General features: G+C 44.3%; 1 protein-coding gene across 3 annotated transcripts in view; it reads right to left on the bottom strand.

The window, feature by feature from the left end:
• The window catches only part of LOC133615509 (E3 ubiquitin-protein ligase rnf213-alpha), an 85,182-nt gene that overhangs the window by 44,557 nt on the left and 27,292 nt on the right, over positions 1-13,333 (bottom strand). For all 3 annotated transcript variants that reach the window (XM_061974146.1, XM_061974144.1, XM_061974145.1), the window contains exons 16-24: positions 12,956-13,078; positions 12,670-12,853; positions 5,051-5,224; positions 4,819-4,971; positions 4,110-4,729; positions 3,362-3,521; positions 3,071-3,288; positions 2,812-2,949; positions 2,529-2,693 (exon numbers count right to left, since the gene is read on the bottom strand). In XM_061974146.1, coding sequence (XP_061830130.1) covers positions 2,529-2,693; positions 2,812-2,949; positions 3,071-3,288; positions 3,362-3,521; positions 4,110-4,729; positions 4,819-4,971; positions 5,051-5,224; positions 12,670-12,853; positions 12,956-13,078 — 1,935 coding nt within the window. The remainder of the gene's footprint in view (positions 1-2,528; positions 2,694-2,811; positions 2,950-3,070; positions 3,289-3,361; positions 3,522-4,109; positions 4,730-4,818; positions 4,972-5,050; positions 5,225-12,669; positions 12,854-12,955; positions 13,079-13,333) is intronic.

A 13,333-nucleotide genomic window follows, 5' to 3' on the forward strand; every position in this document is an offset into this window, starting at 1 on the left:
ATGTCAGTACACAACTACGAAACATAATAAATAACATACATATATATATATATATATATATATATATATATATATATATATATATATATATATATATACATATATATACACATATATGTATGTATATCTATATATACACACACACATATACATACATATATACACACTATACATATATATATATATATATATATATATATATATGTAAAATGTACAATATTTACTGTATTTTGGTCACTTATTTCCTCAGCACATTTATTTCTGTTCCCATAGTAACACACTTCCTACTTTTGGCAACAAACGCGAGTGTGTTCCAATCATGGTAGACGACGAAGATGACTATATTTTGGAACATGAGGATTCCCAACCTTAAGTTTTTGAACCTGAATATACGGAGGATGAACTGCTGGTTATAGAAGAAAGCATGAAGAGAGAGAGAAACGTTGGAGGAGACGGAAGCCGAGAGAGTGAGGACCAGCGTAACTTGACACTGCAAATGTGAAACTTGGAGCCAAGCTATGCTGACAAAAATGGCGTGCTTACCCAAAATCAACAGGAAAAAAACTTCCCTGACCAGCTGGACCAAAACGGACAACTGTCCATCGAGTGAGTCACTATACTGTTGATCATGATACATGCAGCACATCGTGCTTGTTATCATAACTACAATACATACACTGTCAAGCTAACTGAACAACACATGAAATGTGGGCTAATACAGATACTGTAATATGATTTTTTTTAACTACTACCATAGTGGCTTAAATCCGCAAATAGAAGCGTGCAAAAAGAGGGAGAGAGAACTGAAAAGGACATGTGTGAGCCAAGCACAGGTGCTAACAATGTTAAAACCAGCCCTGCGAGCAGCTCAGACCAGTGGTTGCGGACCACTAATATATACCACAAGGAAGCGTTCCAAATGTAGGAAAAAAATCATGATATGAGCCCTTAAAAGGGAAACTGCACGATTTGGGGAATTTTGCCTATCATTCACAATCCATATGTGAGACAAGCACATATATGTTTTTGTCTGTTTCGGGTATTCAAAATTGCAAAAATACGCAAGCATGAGGTGGTTAACAATGTAGCTAATGGGGATTTTATATATTCCGCTTATTCGGTTCTCTAAAAAACAAACCGCCAACAATACTCCATTTCCATGTCATGACCTGCATATTAATCACAAAATCCTCAAGGCTGCCATGGTGGCAAAGGTTGTGATGCACTCTGTGAAATCCGTGCGCCACTGTAATAATGCCTAATAAGACCAAAATATTGTAAATATTACATATTAATATAAATGTGCCTGTTACTACATTACATACATACTTACAGCATGTACATAAAATAATGATGGAGGCGATTCATAGGCGGAATCGATTACCCCTCCATTACCTGTATTGTTAGTCACCTATTGCTAGCTTGTATTCACGATTTACAATGCATTAAAATAAGAAATACACATGTGCTCTTGTCTCACATAGGGATTGTGGATGATCTGCAAAATTCCCCAAAAAGTGCTGTCCCTCTTTGAAGGGGAACTACACTTTTTTGGGTGAATTTTGCCTATCGTTAAAATCATTATGAAAGACATGACACATGGATTATGGATTATTTTTCAATGCATTCTATCTTGTAAATAACCGTAAATAAAAGTCTGTTACAGCAAAGCTAATGGGAGGGTCCCTCTTTCGCCCATAAAATCCAATAAATGACCATTCAAAAACCGCCATCAATACTCCATTTACATATCGTGACTTGTATATTAACCAAGTATAATGATATTTTTGTTAGAAACGCTAACGCAGATAAACTATTTATCATGGCGAAGTGATCACTATCGTGTGTCCCTATGTTTACATCATCGAGTGGTCTGCTGCTTTTGCGCATCCTTGCTCCTTGGAAGTTTATTGTAGATCATAAATCATGCATCTCACCTGGACAGAAGTAGTCTGAGTAGGTATTCCGACAAAATGGTACACTTTGACACTTTGAAATTAATGGGCCGCGTATGCTTAAAATGATCAAAACGCGTAAATATTAAGAGTCATTTTAAATGTGCCCATTACTACATTACATATATACTTATATAATGTATATAAAATCTCAATGGAATTGTTTGGATGTTTTTTTAAGGGTTTTATAGATGGAATTGTGCGGCTCTCATAGGCTCCATATTAAGCAAACGTTTGATTGCATTAATTTAATATTTAGAATGCGAAAAAATAAGTAAATAACATCCATCGTCATGTCTTTCATAATGATTGTGAACTAATGGGCAAAATTTAAGTTACCGTGCACACTTAAACTTTGAGGTCTGGCGAGGCCTCAAATTGCAAAGTATTTTTTCACTCAGTTTTTCTACAATTTTAAAAAGCACAGCACTGTACAATATTACTGTATCTTCGCTCAAAATATCATACTGTGATGTATCAACCACTTCCAAATCACTTCGCATCGTAGCAAAATGTATGGTACGACATTTTTGTCACAAAAACGTCTCTGTGAAGGAAGTTATTTAGACTTACCTCTGCAAAGTAATTCACTTCCCTCTGTCCTTGATCACCTTTCCCAGACATGAGCATCAATTTGTTCTGCAGATCCCGCACATCTTCAAGAGAATAGTAGCGCGTCTCGGGCTCTTCATCATGGTCTTCCAGAATCTCAAGTTTCAAGGTGGTGTCAAGACTCACCTGAATGTCGCAGAAACATGAAAAGGTGCTTCACACATATCTTTGTAGCATTCCGTAAAGCCAATCCATGATTGTCAACAACCCTGTGATAAATTTAAGCCTCCAATTTGTTATTTACCCTTTTTCCTTTTTGGGCACCAATTCGGTAAACACCATTACTGTTGATGGCTGATGCCAGAGAGAGAGAAGACAGCTCCACTGACCCATGACTGTCTTTTACTGTTTTCAACCAATCCAAATGGCGAGCACTGTCACACTAAAAAAAAAATAAAAAATAATATTTTGAAGGGGAATTACCCAATGGCTACATCTTGATAATCGTAACATAATTCCCTATCAATATAAACATATTCTTGTGTCATCATTTTTTACATTACCAATTTTTTGGGAAGGTTGTTGTCGTTGTCCAAAGCTCTCCAGAGTTTCCTTAAAACATCTTTGAAGTCCTGAAACCCGGAGTCTGGTTGGAGTTCATACAGAATGGAAGAGTAGCCAAGAACTGCGTCATGAAAGCAAGCCACACGATCCACCTCCATGTCGTTCTCTCCCGCAGAGATGGAAGCCAGGTCAACAAACACCTTCAGCTCATTTAGATCTGAAATAAGTTATTGTTAATAAGATGGTTTGAAACTGATACGCTTCTAAAACATGATTAGAAATAGTGTTACCTTTCAGAGCATCTTGTACCCATTTTAGAAAGAGGCCCCTCTGTCCCAGCTCCTTTAAGCAACGTTTCCGAGACTCTGTGATGTCTACCAGATCCTTCTTTGTCCCTATTAAGTCATTGTCGATCCGTTGCAGCTCCTCATTTTGAAAGTCTGCATGGCTCTGAAGCAAACAATGTCGCAGTATTAGTCATCACTATATAGGTAAACCTTCCTTGTGCTACTGGTGATACAGCGTAACCTCTAAAGTTGAATGCCGCGATGCTACATACGGCTGCACCTATTCAACGCACTGTCCATCAAAAAGGGAGTACATTTATTCTTCAACCCCTTTCACATTGCAATTAAAAGCTTGCTTCTTTCCCAATTTTTTTGTGACGGTGTTCTGTGTGAAAAGCACAGACACAGATTGGGATTGACGTTGACAAGGGCAATTTTTTAGCTTCTGAGGAATTATTAGAACCACAACAGAGATAAATTGGCACCTGTGTGAAAGAGCATCCAGCAAAGCTGGGACCGGAATGTTTCAGGTGAAACACTCCAGAGCCACTTCTCCCAATCTTGTGTCAAATGTCCATCCATCCATCCATTTTACACTTACAATGTCAGTTAAATTTTACTATGACAGTTTAGTCACTTCGAGGTAATCAGAACAAAACGGACTGCGTTGGACCTTTGAAGTTCCGCTGTAAGACCTTTTAGATTTTTCAAACTACATGGACATGTTTGGCTAAAAAAAAAAGACACTTACAACGTTCACGAGTGTCTCCAGTAATCTGAAGTCTCCTTGAAGACCAAGCGCATCTTTGACTTCCATGATGACCTCAGCTGAAGCCACAGCACGATGGAGCTCGTGATATTGCTCGATCTGTTGAAGCCTGCTGTGGATCCACTGTTTCTCTGACGACATGTCAACTTTGCACATAATGTCCAAGTCCCTTTTGAGATCATCGTACTTGCCCTTATAATCGCTGAAAAGATGGTTCACCTCCTTTATCTTTATACTGCCATTCTTCAAACGTGTGTAGATGTCTTTGTAATTAGCAAAGCAAGGCTCAAAAATGTCAGCATGTAGCACATCTAGTGTCAGCTTTTTGCGTGCTACCGCATCTTCAACACAACTGTTGTGCTCCATTTCTTTATTGGCCAGGAGTTTGGCCTGTTCCCGCCAACAAATTTTAAATATATAACTGTCTTTGAACTTGAACAAGACATCTGGCATGTCTCTGGTGTCTTGATCCATTTTGAAGTAAGTGACAACACCAGCCGTCGTGGATGAAAGTTGGTCAAATTTGTGAACCTGCATGAAATGGTCCAGGAGCATTGCATCAATGTCGACACGGCGTCTGTCATCCATGTCTTTGACGTCAACTGAAAGGATAAAAGGGTACAAGTCTGTGACGTCAACTGAGATGATAAAAGGATATAATGAGACATATTTCATCACATTGAACTCCTACCTATCACATGCTCGTCAAGACTGTGGATCATTGTTAACATGGCGTCCACTTTCTCCTTCTCAGTGTAAACAGCCTTAACTTCAGAATCTCTATACTCCAGCAGCTGAACCATTTTCCAAGTATCTTTGTGCTGTTCATTCTCTGAGAGACAATCTGGTGGTGACACGTTAACACTGCATGTCAGTATCTCTTTGTCACGTATTAAGAAAACTTGCACAAAAATGGCTCTTACCAAGCTTCAGTAGATCCTTGAAAGCGGCTTTATTTTCCAAAATGATTTTGAGCAGCTTGATTTGGATGTTTCCCTGAATAAACTGATTTCTAATGCTTGTAAACGTTGATATGGCAACATCAATTTGCTTTTTGGCATCCTTTGTGAGTTTCTCTGTAAGGTTTTCTTCACCCCCTACGATGTGACAAATGAAAAATTAGTATTTTATACAGCACAATCATTATCTGTTGATAATGTAAAGACAAGAGACTGGTTCGGGATAGGAGGCTCTAAAATTCTAAAAGAGTAGGAGGCTATCCTCTATTCATTTGTGTGAGCGTTGAGAATCACTTTCTATGCACATAAGATATTTCATAAAAGCTGTTTCTTTTATGTAGTCTTCCGTCATCTACCGCATAAGTTAGGTTTCGGACCCTCCCGCTGTTGGTGAATTTCGGCAAAATGTATTTTATGATTTATAAGAATATTGTATGCATTTTACGGTTATCAACCTTTCACACACACTTAAAAATACACTATATTGCCAAAAGTATTTGGCCACTCATCCATCAGAATCAGGTGTCCTAATCACTTAGCCCGGCCACAGGTGTATAAAATCAAACATGTAGGCATGGAGACTGTTTCTACAAACATTTGTGAAAAAATGGGCCGCTCAGTGATTTCCAGCGTGGAACTGTCATAGGCACTTCTCTGAGCTTCCACCGTACCGTGGTAGAGGAGTTTGCGTGTCCCAATGATCCTAGGAGCTACGTTGTCCGGGGGCTTTCATGCCCCCTGGTAGGGTCTTCCAAGACAAATAGGTCCCAGGTGAGGGATCAGACAAAGAGCAGCTCGAAGACTTCTATGGAACTACTACAACATGGACTCAGATTTCCCTCGCCCGGATGCGGGTCACCGGGACCCCCTTGGAGCCAGGCCCGGAGATGGGGCACGATGGCGAGCACCTGATGGACGGGCCTGTTCCCATGGGGCCCGGCCGGGCACAGCCCGAAGAGGCAACGTGGGTCACCCCTCCAATGGGCTCACCACTCATGGGAGGGGCCATCGAAGTCGGGTGCATTGTGAGCTGGGCGGAAGCCAAAGGCAGGGCACTTGGCGGTCTGATCCTCGGCTACATAAGCTAGCTCTTGGGACGTGGAACGTCACCTTGCTGGGGGGGAAGGAGCCTGAGCTAGTGCGCAAGGTAGAGAAGTTCCGGCTGGATATAGTCGGACTCACCTTGATGCACAGCAGGGGCTCTAGAACCAGTTCTCTCGAGAATGGCTGGACTCTCTTCCACACTGGCGTTGCACGCAGTGAGAGGCGACGAGCTGGGGTAGCAATTTTTGTTGGAGTTGGAGTTCAACCCAGTGGACGAGTGGGTAGCCTCCCTCCGCCTTCGGGTGGGGGGCGGGTCCTGACTGTTGTTTGTGTTTACGCACCAAACAGCAGTTCAGAGTACCCACCCTTTTTGGATACACTCGAGGGAGTACTGGAAAGTGCTCACCCGGGTGATTCCCTTGTCCTAATGGGGGACTTCAACGCTCATGTTGGCAACGACAGTGAAACCTGGAGAGGCGTGATTGGGAAGAATGGCCGCCCGGATCTGAACCCGAGTGGTGTTTTGTTATTGGACTTTCGTGCTCGTCAGATTGTCCATAACAAACACCATGTTCAAACATAAGGGTGTCCATTTGTGCACTTGGCACCAGGACACCCTAGGCCGCAGATCCATGATCGACTTTGTAGTTGTGTCATCGGATTTGCGGCCTCATGTTTTGGACACTCGGGTGAAGAGAGGGGCAGAGCTTTCTACCGATCACCACCTGGTGGTGAGTTGACTGCGATAGTGGGGGAGGATACCAGACAGACCTGGCAGGCCCAAACGCATTGTGAGAGTCTGCTGGGAACGTCTGGCAGAGTCTCCTGTCAGAGAGAGTTTCAATTCCCACCTCCGAAAGAACTTTGAACACGTCACAAGGGAGGTGCTGGACATTGAGTCCGAGTGGACCATGTTCCGCAACTCTATTGTCGAGGCGGCTGATTGGAGCTGTGGCCGCAAGGTAGTTGGTGCCTGTCGTGGCGGGAATCCTAGAACCCGTTGGTGGACACCAGCGGTGAGGGATGCCGTCAAGCTGAAGAAAGAGTCCTATCAGGTTATTTTGGCTCATAGGACTCCGGAGGCAGTGGACAGGTACCGACAGGCCAAGCGGTGTGCAGCTTCAGCGGTCGCGGAGGCAAAAACTCGGACATGGGAGGAGTTCGGGGAAGCCATGGAAAACGACTTCCGGACGGCTTCGAAGCGATTCTGGACCACCATCCGCCGCCTCAGGAAGGGGAAGCAGTGCACTGTCAACACCGTGTATGGTGAGGGTGGTGTTCTGCTGACCTCGACTGCGGATGTTGTGGATCGGTGGAGGGAATACTTCGAAGACCTCCTCAATCCCACCAACACGTCTTCCTATGAGGAATCTGTCAGAAAATTTTTATTTAAATTATCAAAAAACTTTCCGTTCTGAGTTCTCAATGAACAGACAAGAAGCGGTCTTTGTTGCACCAAGCCAAACGCTTGGAAGATTCCGCTGTGGACGATGGAATGAGACGGGAGGGGTCATCCATTGTCCTCGAAAACCTGCCCAAGCTGGATCCAGGACAAGATCAAGCCCAGGGGATCTTCTTCTTTTGTCTTCAATGTGACCGAAAACAAGGACTGTTTACATACTCCCCATTCCTGTTGTGACAGGTGTTGTTGCGTAAACATTGAACATCTAAATAAAAGAGGAGACGAAAACCTTCTTCGTCAGAGCGTGGTGCAGGACTGTACAGAGAGTGCAGTGGTCATGTCTCTCCTCAATATTGAGTCCAAATTGAATTCTGTCTCTGTTTGATTCCTTGCCTTTTGTCTTGTTTAATAGATGTCCTCAGTGTTTGAACGTGACAGAAGCAGTGCCTGGGGAATCTGTGGTGGGCTCTCCTATTTCTGGGGCTGAGGTTGCTGAGGTAGTTAAAAAGCTCCTCGGTGGCAAGGCCCCGGGGGTGGATGAGACCCGCCCCGAGTTCCTTGAGGCTCTGGATGCTGTGGGGCTGTCTTGGTTGACAAGACTCTGCAGCATCGCGTGGACATCAGGGGCGGTACCTCTGGAATGGCAGACCGGGGTGGTGGTTCCTCTCTTTAAGGGGAACCGGAGGGTGTGTTCCCACTATCGTGGGATCACACTCCTCAGCCTTCCCGGTAAGGTTTATTCAGGTGTACTGGAGAGGAGGCTACGCCGGATAGTCGAACCTCGGATTCAGGAGGAACAGTGTGGTTTTCGTCCCGGTTGTGGAACTGTGGATCAGCTCTATACTCTCAGCAGGGTCCTTGAGGGTGCATGGGAGTTTGCCCAACCAGTCTACATGTGCTTTGTGGACTAGGAGAAGGCATTCGACCGTGTCCCTCGGGAAGTCCAGTGGGGAGTAATGTTGTGTCGTTCGCGAACGATTCGTTCGAACGAACGAATCTTTGAGTGAACGTACTGAACCGAATCATTTCATGAACTGATTCGTTCCTTTCTCAGTTCAGTTGAGCTCCGCCGCGACCATGCCGGTATGAGTGGAACTGGCGCATTCTGTGACGTCGGCGAACGACGCAGCCAGCTACTCATCATGGGGGCGGGGGGAGGGACTGAGCGATTCGTTCACCGCGGATTAACGACATGAATCACTCAGTGAACGACAACGCTCTCGCTCTCTGCTCTGCTTGCCCCAATGCCGCGAGTGATTCTCCTCCCGTCGCGGGGATATGTTTCATGCCATTGGCATCCGTTCTCCATTCATTCTCCAAGCTAACGGCTAATGTTGACTCAAGCCACATGAAAACAAACACACACATTATCTCAACACATAAAGTTATGAGAGTAGAGGAGACAGAAAGAAAGTCAGTGCAGGGCAAGGCTGAGCAGCAGCGACGCGAGGGGGAGGGGCGGGGCGTAAAGTGTAGGGCAGGCTGTTTGAGAAGATTTAAAATAAAAATAATAACTAATGTATGTACATATACATAGGCTATTATTTATCTTGATTTTTATATTATTTAAGCTATGTATCTTCTTTTTTATTGCATATTTAAGTTGATATTTCCATTTTTATATTTTTAAATGTAAGCTACAGAAATTTTAGTTTTAATGTTGGCTTTTCTGGCACTTGGTTTAATATTTGTTTAGTTTTATTTAAGGTAGCCTATTTATTTTCTTTTTGTTTGCACATTTAAGTTAATATTTTCTTTGTTATATTTTAAACGTAGGCTACAGAACATTTAGTTGTTATGTTGGCATTTCTGGCTCTTAATTTATTTGTTTTATTTTGAAGGTATTTATTTTCTTTTTGTTTGCATATTTACAGAACTGCTGCTGCAGAAGTGATCCGGTGATTCGCCGACCTGCACACAGAACTGCTGCTGCAGAAGTGATCCGGTGATTCGCCGACCTGCACACAGAACTGCTGCTGCAGAAGTGATTCGGTGATTCGCCGACCTGCGCACAGAACTGCTGCTGCAGAAGTGATTCGGTGATTCGCCGACCTGCGCACAGAACTGCTGCTGCAGAAGTGATTCGGTGATTCGCCGACCTGCGCACAGAACTGCTGCTGCAGAAGTGATTTGGTGATTCGCCGACTTGCGCACAGAACTGCTGCTGCAGAAGTGATTCGCCGACCTGCGCACAGAACTGCTGCTGCAGAAGTGATTCTGTGATTCGCCGACCTGCACACAGAACTGCTGCTGCAGAAGTGATTCGGTGATTCGCCGACCTGCACACAGAACTGCTGCTGCAGAAGTGATTCGGTGATTCGCCGACCTGCACACAGAACTGCTGCTGCAGAAGTGACTCAGGTTCACGTACTGAACTGTGCTGACTGTGGCGCTGTGTCAGTCACTCACTGCCTGGTGTACTGCATGCACAGAGCTGTGTAGGGACTCGCGTTCACCCTATTTGCTGCTTCTCCCACGAATGTACGCACGCACGCCCCCCCCTCCTTTTTTGGGGGGGGGGGGGGGGGGGGGGTGATTCGGTGAACACATTTTTTGAAAGAATACATTTAAGGAACTGATTCTAGTGATTCAGTACAGTCAAAAGAACTGCCGATCCCATCACTAGCACTGTACTGTACTACGCACGCCCCCCCCCCCCTCCTTTTTTTTTTTGGGGGGGGGGGTGATTCGGTGAACGAATCTTTTGAACGAATCAATTTAAGGAACTGATTCTAGTGATTCAGTACAGTCAAAAGAACTGCCGATCCCATCATTAGTGGGGAGTGCTCATAGAGTATGGGGTATCGGACTGTCTGATTGTGGCGGTTCGCTCCCTGTACGATCAGTGTCAGAGCTTGGTCCGCATTGCCGGCAGTAAGTCGGACACATTTCAAGTGAGGGTTGGACTCCGCCAAGGCTGCCCTTTGTCACCGATTCTGTTCATAACTTTTATGGACAGAATTTCTAGGCGCAGTCAAGGCGTCGAGGGGATCCGGTTTGGTGGCTGCAGGATTAGGTCTCTGTTTTTTGCAGATGATGTGGTCCTGATGGCTTCATCTGGCCAGGATCTTCAGCTCTCACTGGATCGGTTCGCAGCAGAGTGTGAAGCGACCAGGATGAGAATCAGCACCTCCAAGTCCGAGTCCATGGTTCTTGCCCGGAAAAGGGTTGAGTGCCATTTCTAGGTTGGGGAGGAGACCCTGCCCCAAGTGGAGGAGTTCAAGTACCTAGGAGTCTTGTTCACAAATGAGGGAAGAGTGGATCGTGAGATCGACAGCCGGATCGGTGCAGCGTCTTCAGTAATGCGGACGTTGTATCGATCCGTTGTGGTGAAGAGGGAGCTGAGCCGGAAGGCAAAGCTCTCAATTTACGGGTCGATCTACGTTCCCATCCTCACCTATGGTCATGAGCTTTGGGTTTTGACCGAAAGGACAAGATCACGGGTACAAGCGGACGAAATGAGTTTCCCCCGCCGGGTGCCGCAGAGTAAAGCCGCTGCTCCTCCACATCGAGAGGAGCCAGATGAGGTGGTTCGGGCATCTGGTCAGGATGCCACCCGGACGCCTCCCTAGGGAGGTGTTTAGGGCTCTGCAAACAAAAGGCCCAATGTGGCTGAGCTAAACATCAAACCGGGCAAAGAACACAGTGCTTTGTGATTAGTCCGCCATCAGGCAAATATTTATTTATCTTGAAATTGCAACTAGTAGATAGATAGCTCGTAGCTAAGCGGCCATCCTTTAGCATAGCAATGAGGAAATCCACCTTTTCCTTGAGGGCAGACATGGACAAAATAAGTCCTGCGGGCCGCATCCCGCCCGTTAAGATTTCCAATACGGCCCGACGTTTCCAAATATTTTTTTTTTTGGATTCTAAAGATGATAATAAACACTTGCAATATGCGGCCTTCGGGAGTCACAATTGTGGCCTTCAAAGCCCTCTAAAACAACTGTGAAACAGAACTTTCCTCCAGAAGGTCTTATCTTTGTCCATGTGGTGTCAAACTAAAAATGAGCTGTTTGGCCTCAATACCCAGCAATATGTTTGGAGGAGAAAAGGCTAGGCCTTTAATCCCAGGCACACCACACCTTCCGTCAAACATGGTGGTGGTAGTATTATGCTCTGGGCCTGTTTTGCTGCCAATGGAACTGGTGCTTTACAGAGAGTAAATGGGACAATGAAAAAGGAGGATTGCCTCCAAATTCTTCAGGACAACCTAAAATCATCAGCCCGGAGGTTGGGTCTTGGGCGGTTGGGTGGTCCAACAGGACAATGACCCCAAACACACGTCAAAAGTGGTAAAGGAATGGCTAAATCAGGCTAGAATTAAGGTTTTAGAATGACCTTCCCAAAGTCCTGACTTAAATGTGTGGACAATGCTGAAGAAACAAGTCCATGTCAGAAAACCAACAAATTTACAATTGATGTCTTCAAAGTGACAAAGTAAACCTTTAGTGTAAAACAATAATGTTCAGTTTTTTTCAACTTTTACTTTATGAGAAGCAATGTCCTTTACAGTGGACATTTTATGTCAGTTTGGAAAATGCCGTTTTTCAGAAAAGAAAATGTAACTTTTAATAATGTGTGCAGCTGGTTCATCTCCAGACCCCCGTGACATCAACAGAGTCAGGCAGTAGAAAATGGATGAATTGATTGAGGCTTCATCAAATAGTTTTTCAGTTTATTCATATTTGCCGCAGTGTACAATTTATTTTTGTGAATTCCCTCTGTGCGGTGACCGGCTGGCTCTGTGTTGCCTTGGAAACGCTAGAGACAAAAGTGGTGCGCGTTGCTTTGCGGAACGCAGACCTTTTTACCTCTGCCAAAGAGGTTATGTTTTTGCCAGGGTTGTTTGTCTGTTTGTTAGCAACATAACTCAAAAAGTTATGGAAGGATCAGATTGAGGAATTTTTCAGGTAATGTTAAAAAAAACTATTCTTACCTATTACGAACACACTTCGCTTCCTGCTTACGGCCTTCCACGCAGAGCTGTATACATTAGGTTTTTGTTTGATACCGTCACGGCATTATTTTGAAGACTTTGAAACCACTGCATTTACTATACCGTTAGAACCTTAGCTATAACACTTGTTAATTTCTCAATGTAATCAAAAACCCAATCCCAGTTTTGATAGGTTACCGTGTAGCTGGAGAACATATTTGGCTGCGGTCCAGGAGAGAAGGTGCCGAAGGACCACCTCTTCATTGTCATCATAATGTCCCTGGCGGTCCTTTGGCCATGAATTCCACACAATGGCAGAGACTAGTTTCATGAACTTCCCGTCCATCTGGAACTTCTCGAACAATTTTCCCTCAGACTTGCTCTGGATAGGACACAGGGATTGATAAACTTTGTGGCTTTGAAACACACTCATATTGTCTACTACAGTTATGGTAGTCCCCATGTAACCATGAACCCTTGATACCTGGCATACAGATGAAACAGCCTCAAAAGCACACTGCTCAATAATAGGGGCAACATGCGTCAGCGATTCAGTGAGGTCGTCTTTTTTTGCGCAGTAAAAATTAAGTTGATCCTCAGGACTTTCCTACAAACAAACATATGAGACATTTAATATCTGTTGTAGCCACACAATTATCTACAGCAATGATTCTCAAATCATTTTCAGGCTATCACGGGTCTTTGCCTGGTGATGGGTCAAATGCAGAGAATAATTTCGCCACACCTCGTGTGTGTGAGACAATCATTGGTACTTTAACTTTAACGATGTGATGTTCGTGAATGAGTCAAGTCTTTTGAGCACCTCTTTGAAGTGAACGATGCAAACCAAATCACAGTTGCT

The sequence above is a fragment of the Nerophis lumbriciformis genome, linkage group LG22, assembly GCF_033978685.3.
Source record: "Nerophis lumbriciformis linkage group LG22, RoL_Nlum_v2.1, whole genome shotgun sequence".
In the NCBI taxonomy this organism is placed as follows: Eukaryota; Metazoa; Chordata; class Actinopteri; order Syngnathiformes; family Syngnathidae; genus Nerophis; species Nerophis lumbriciformis.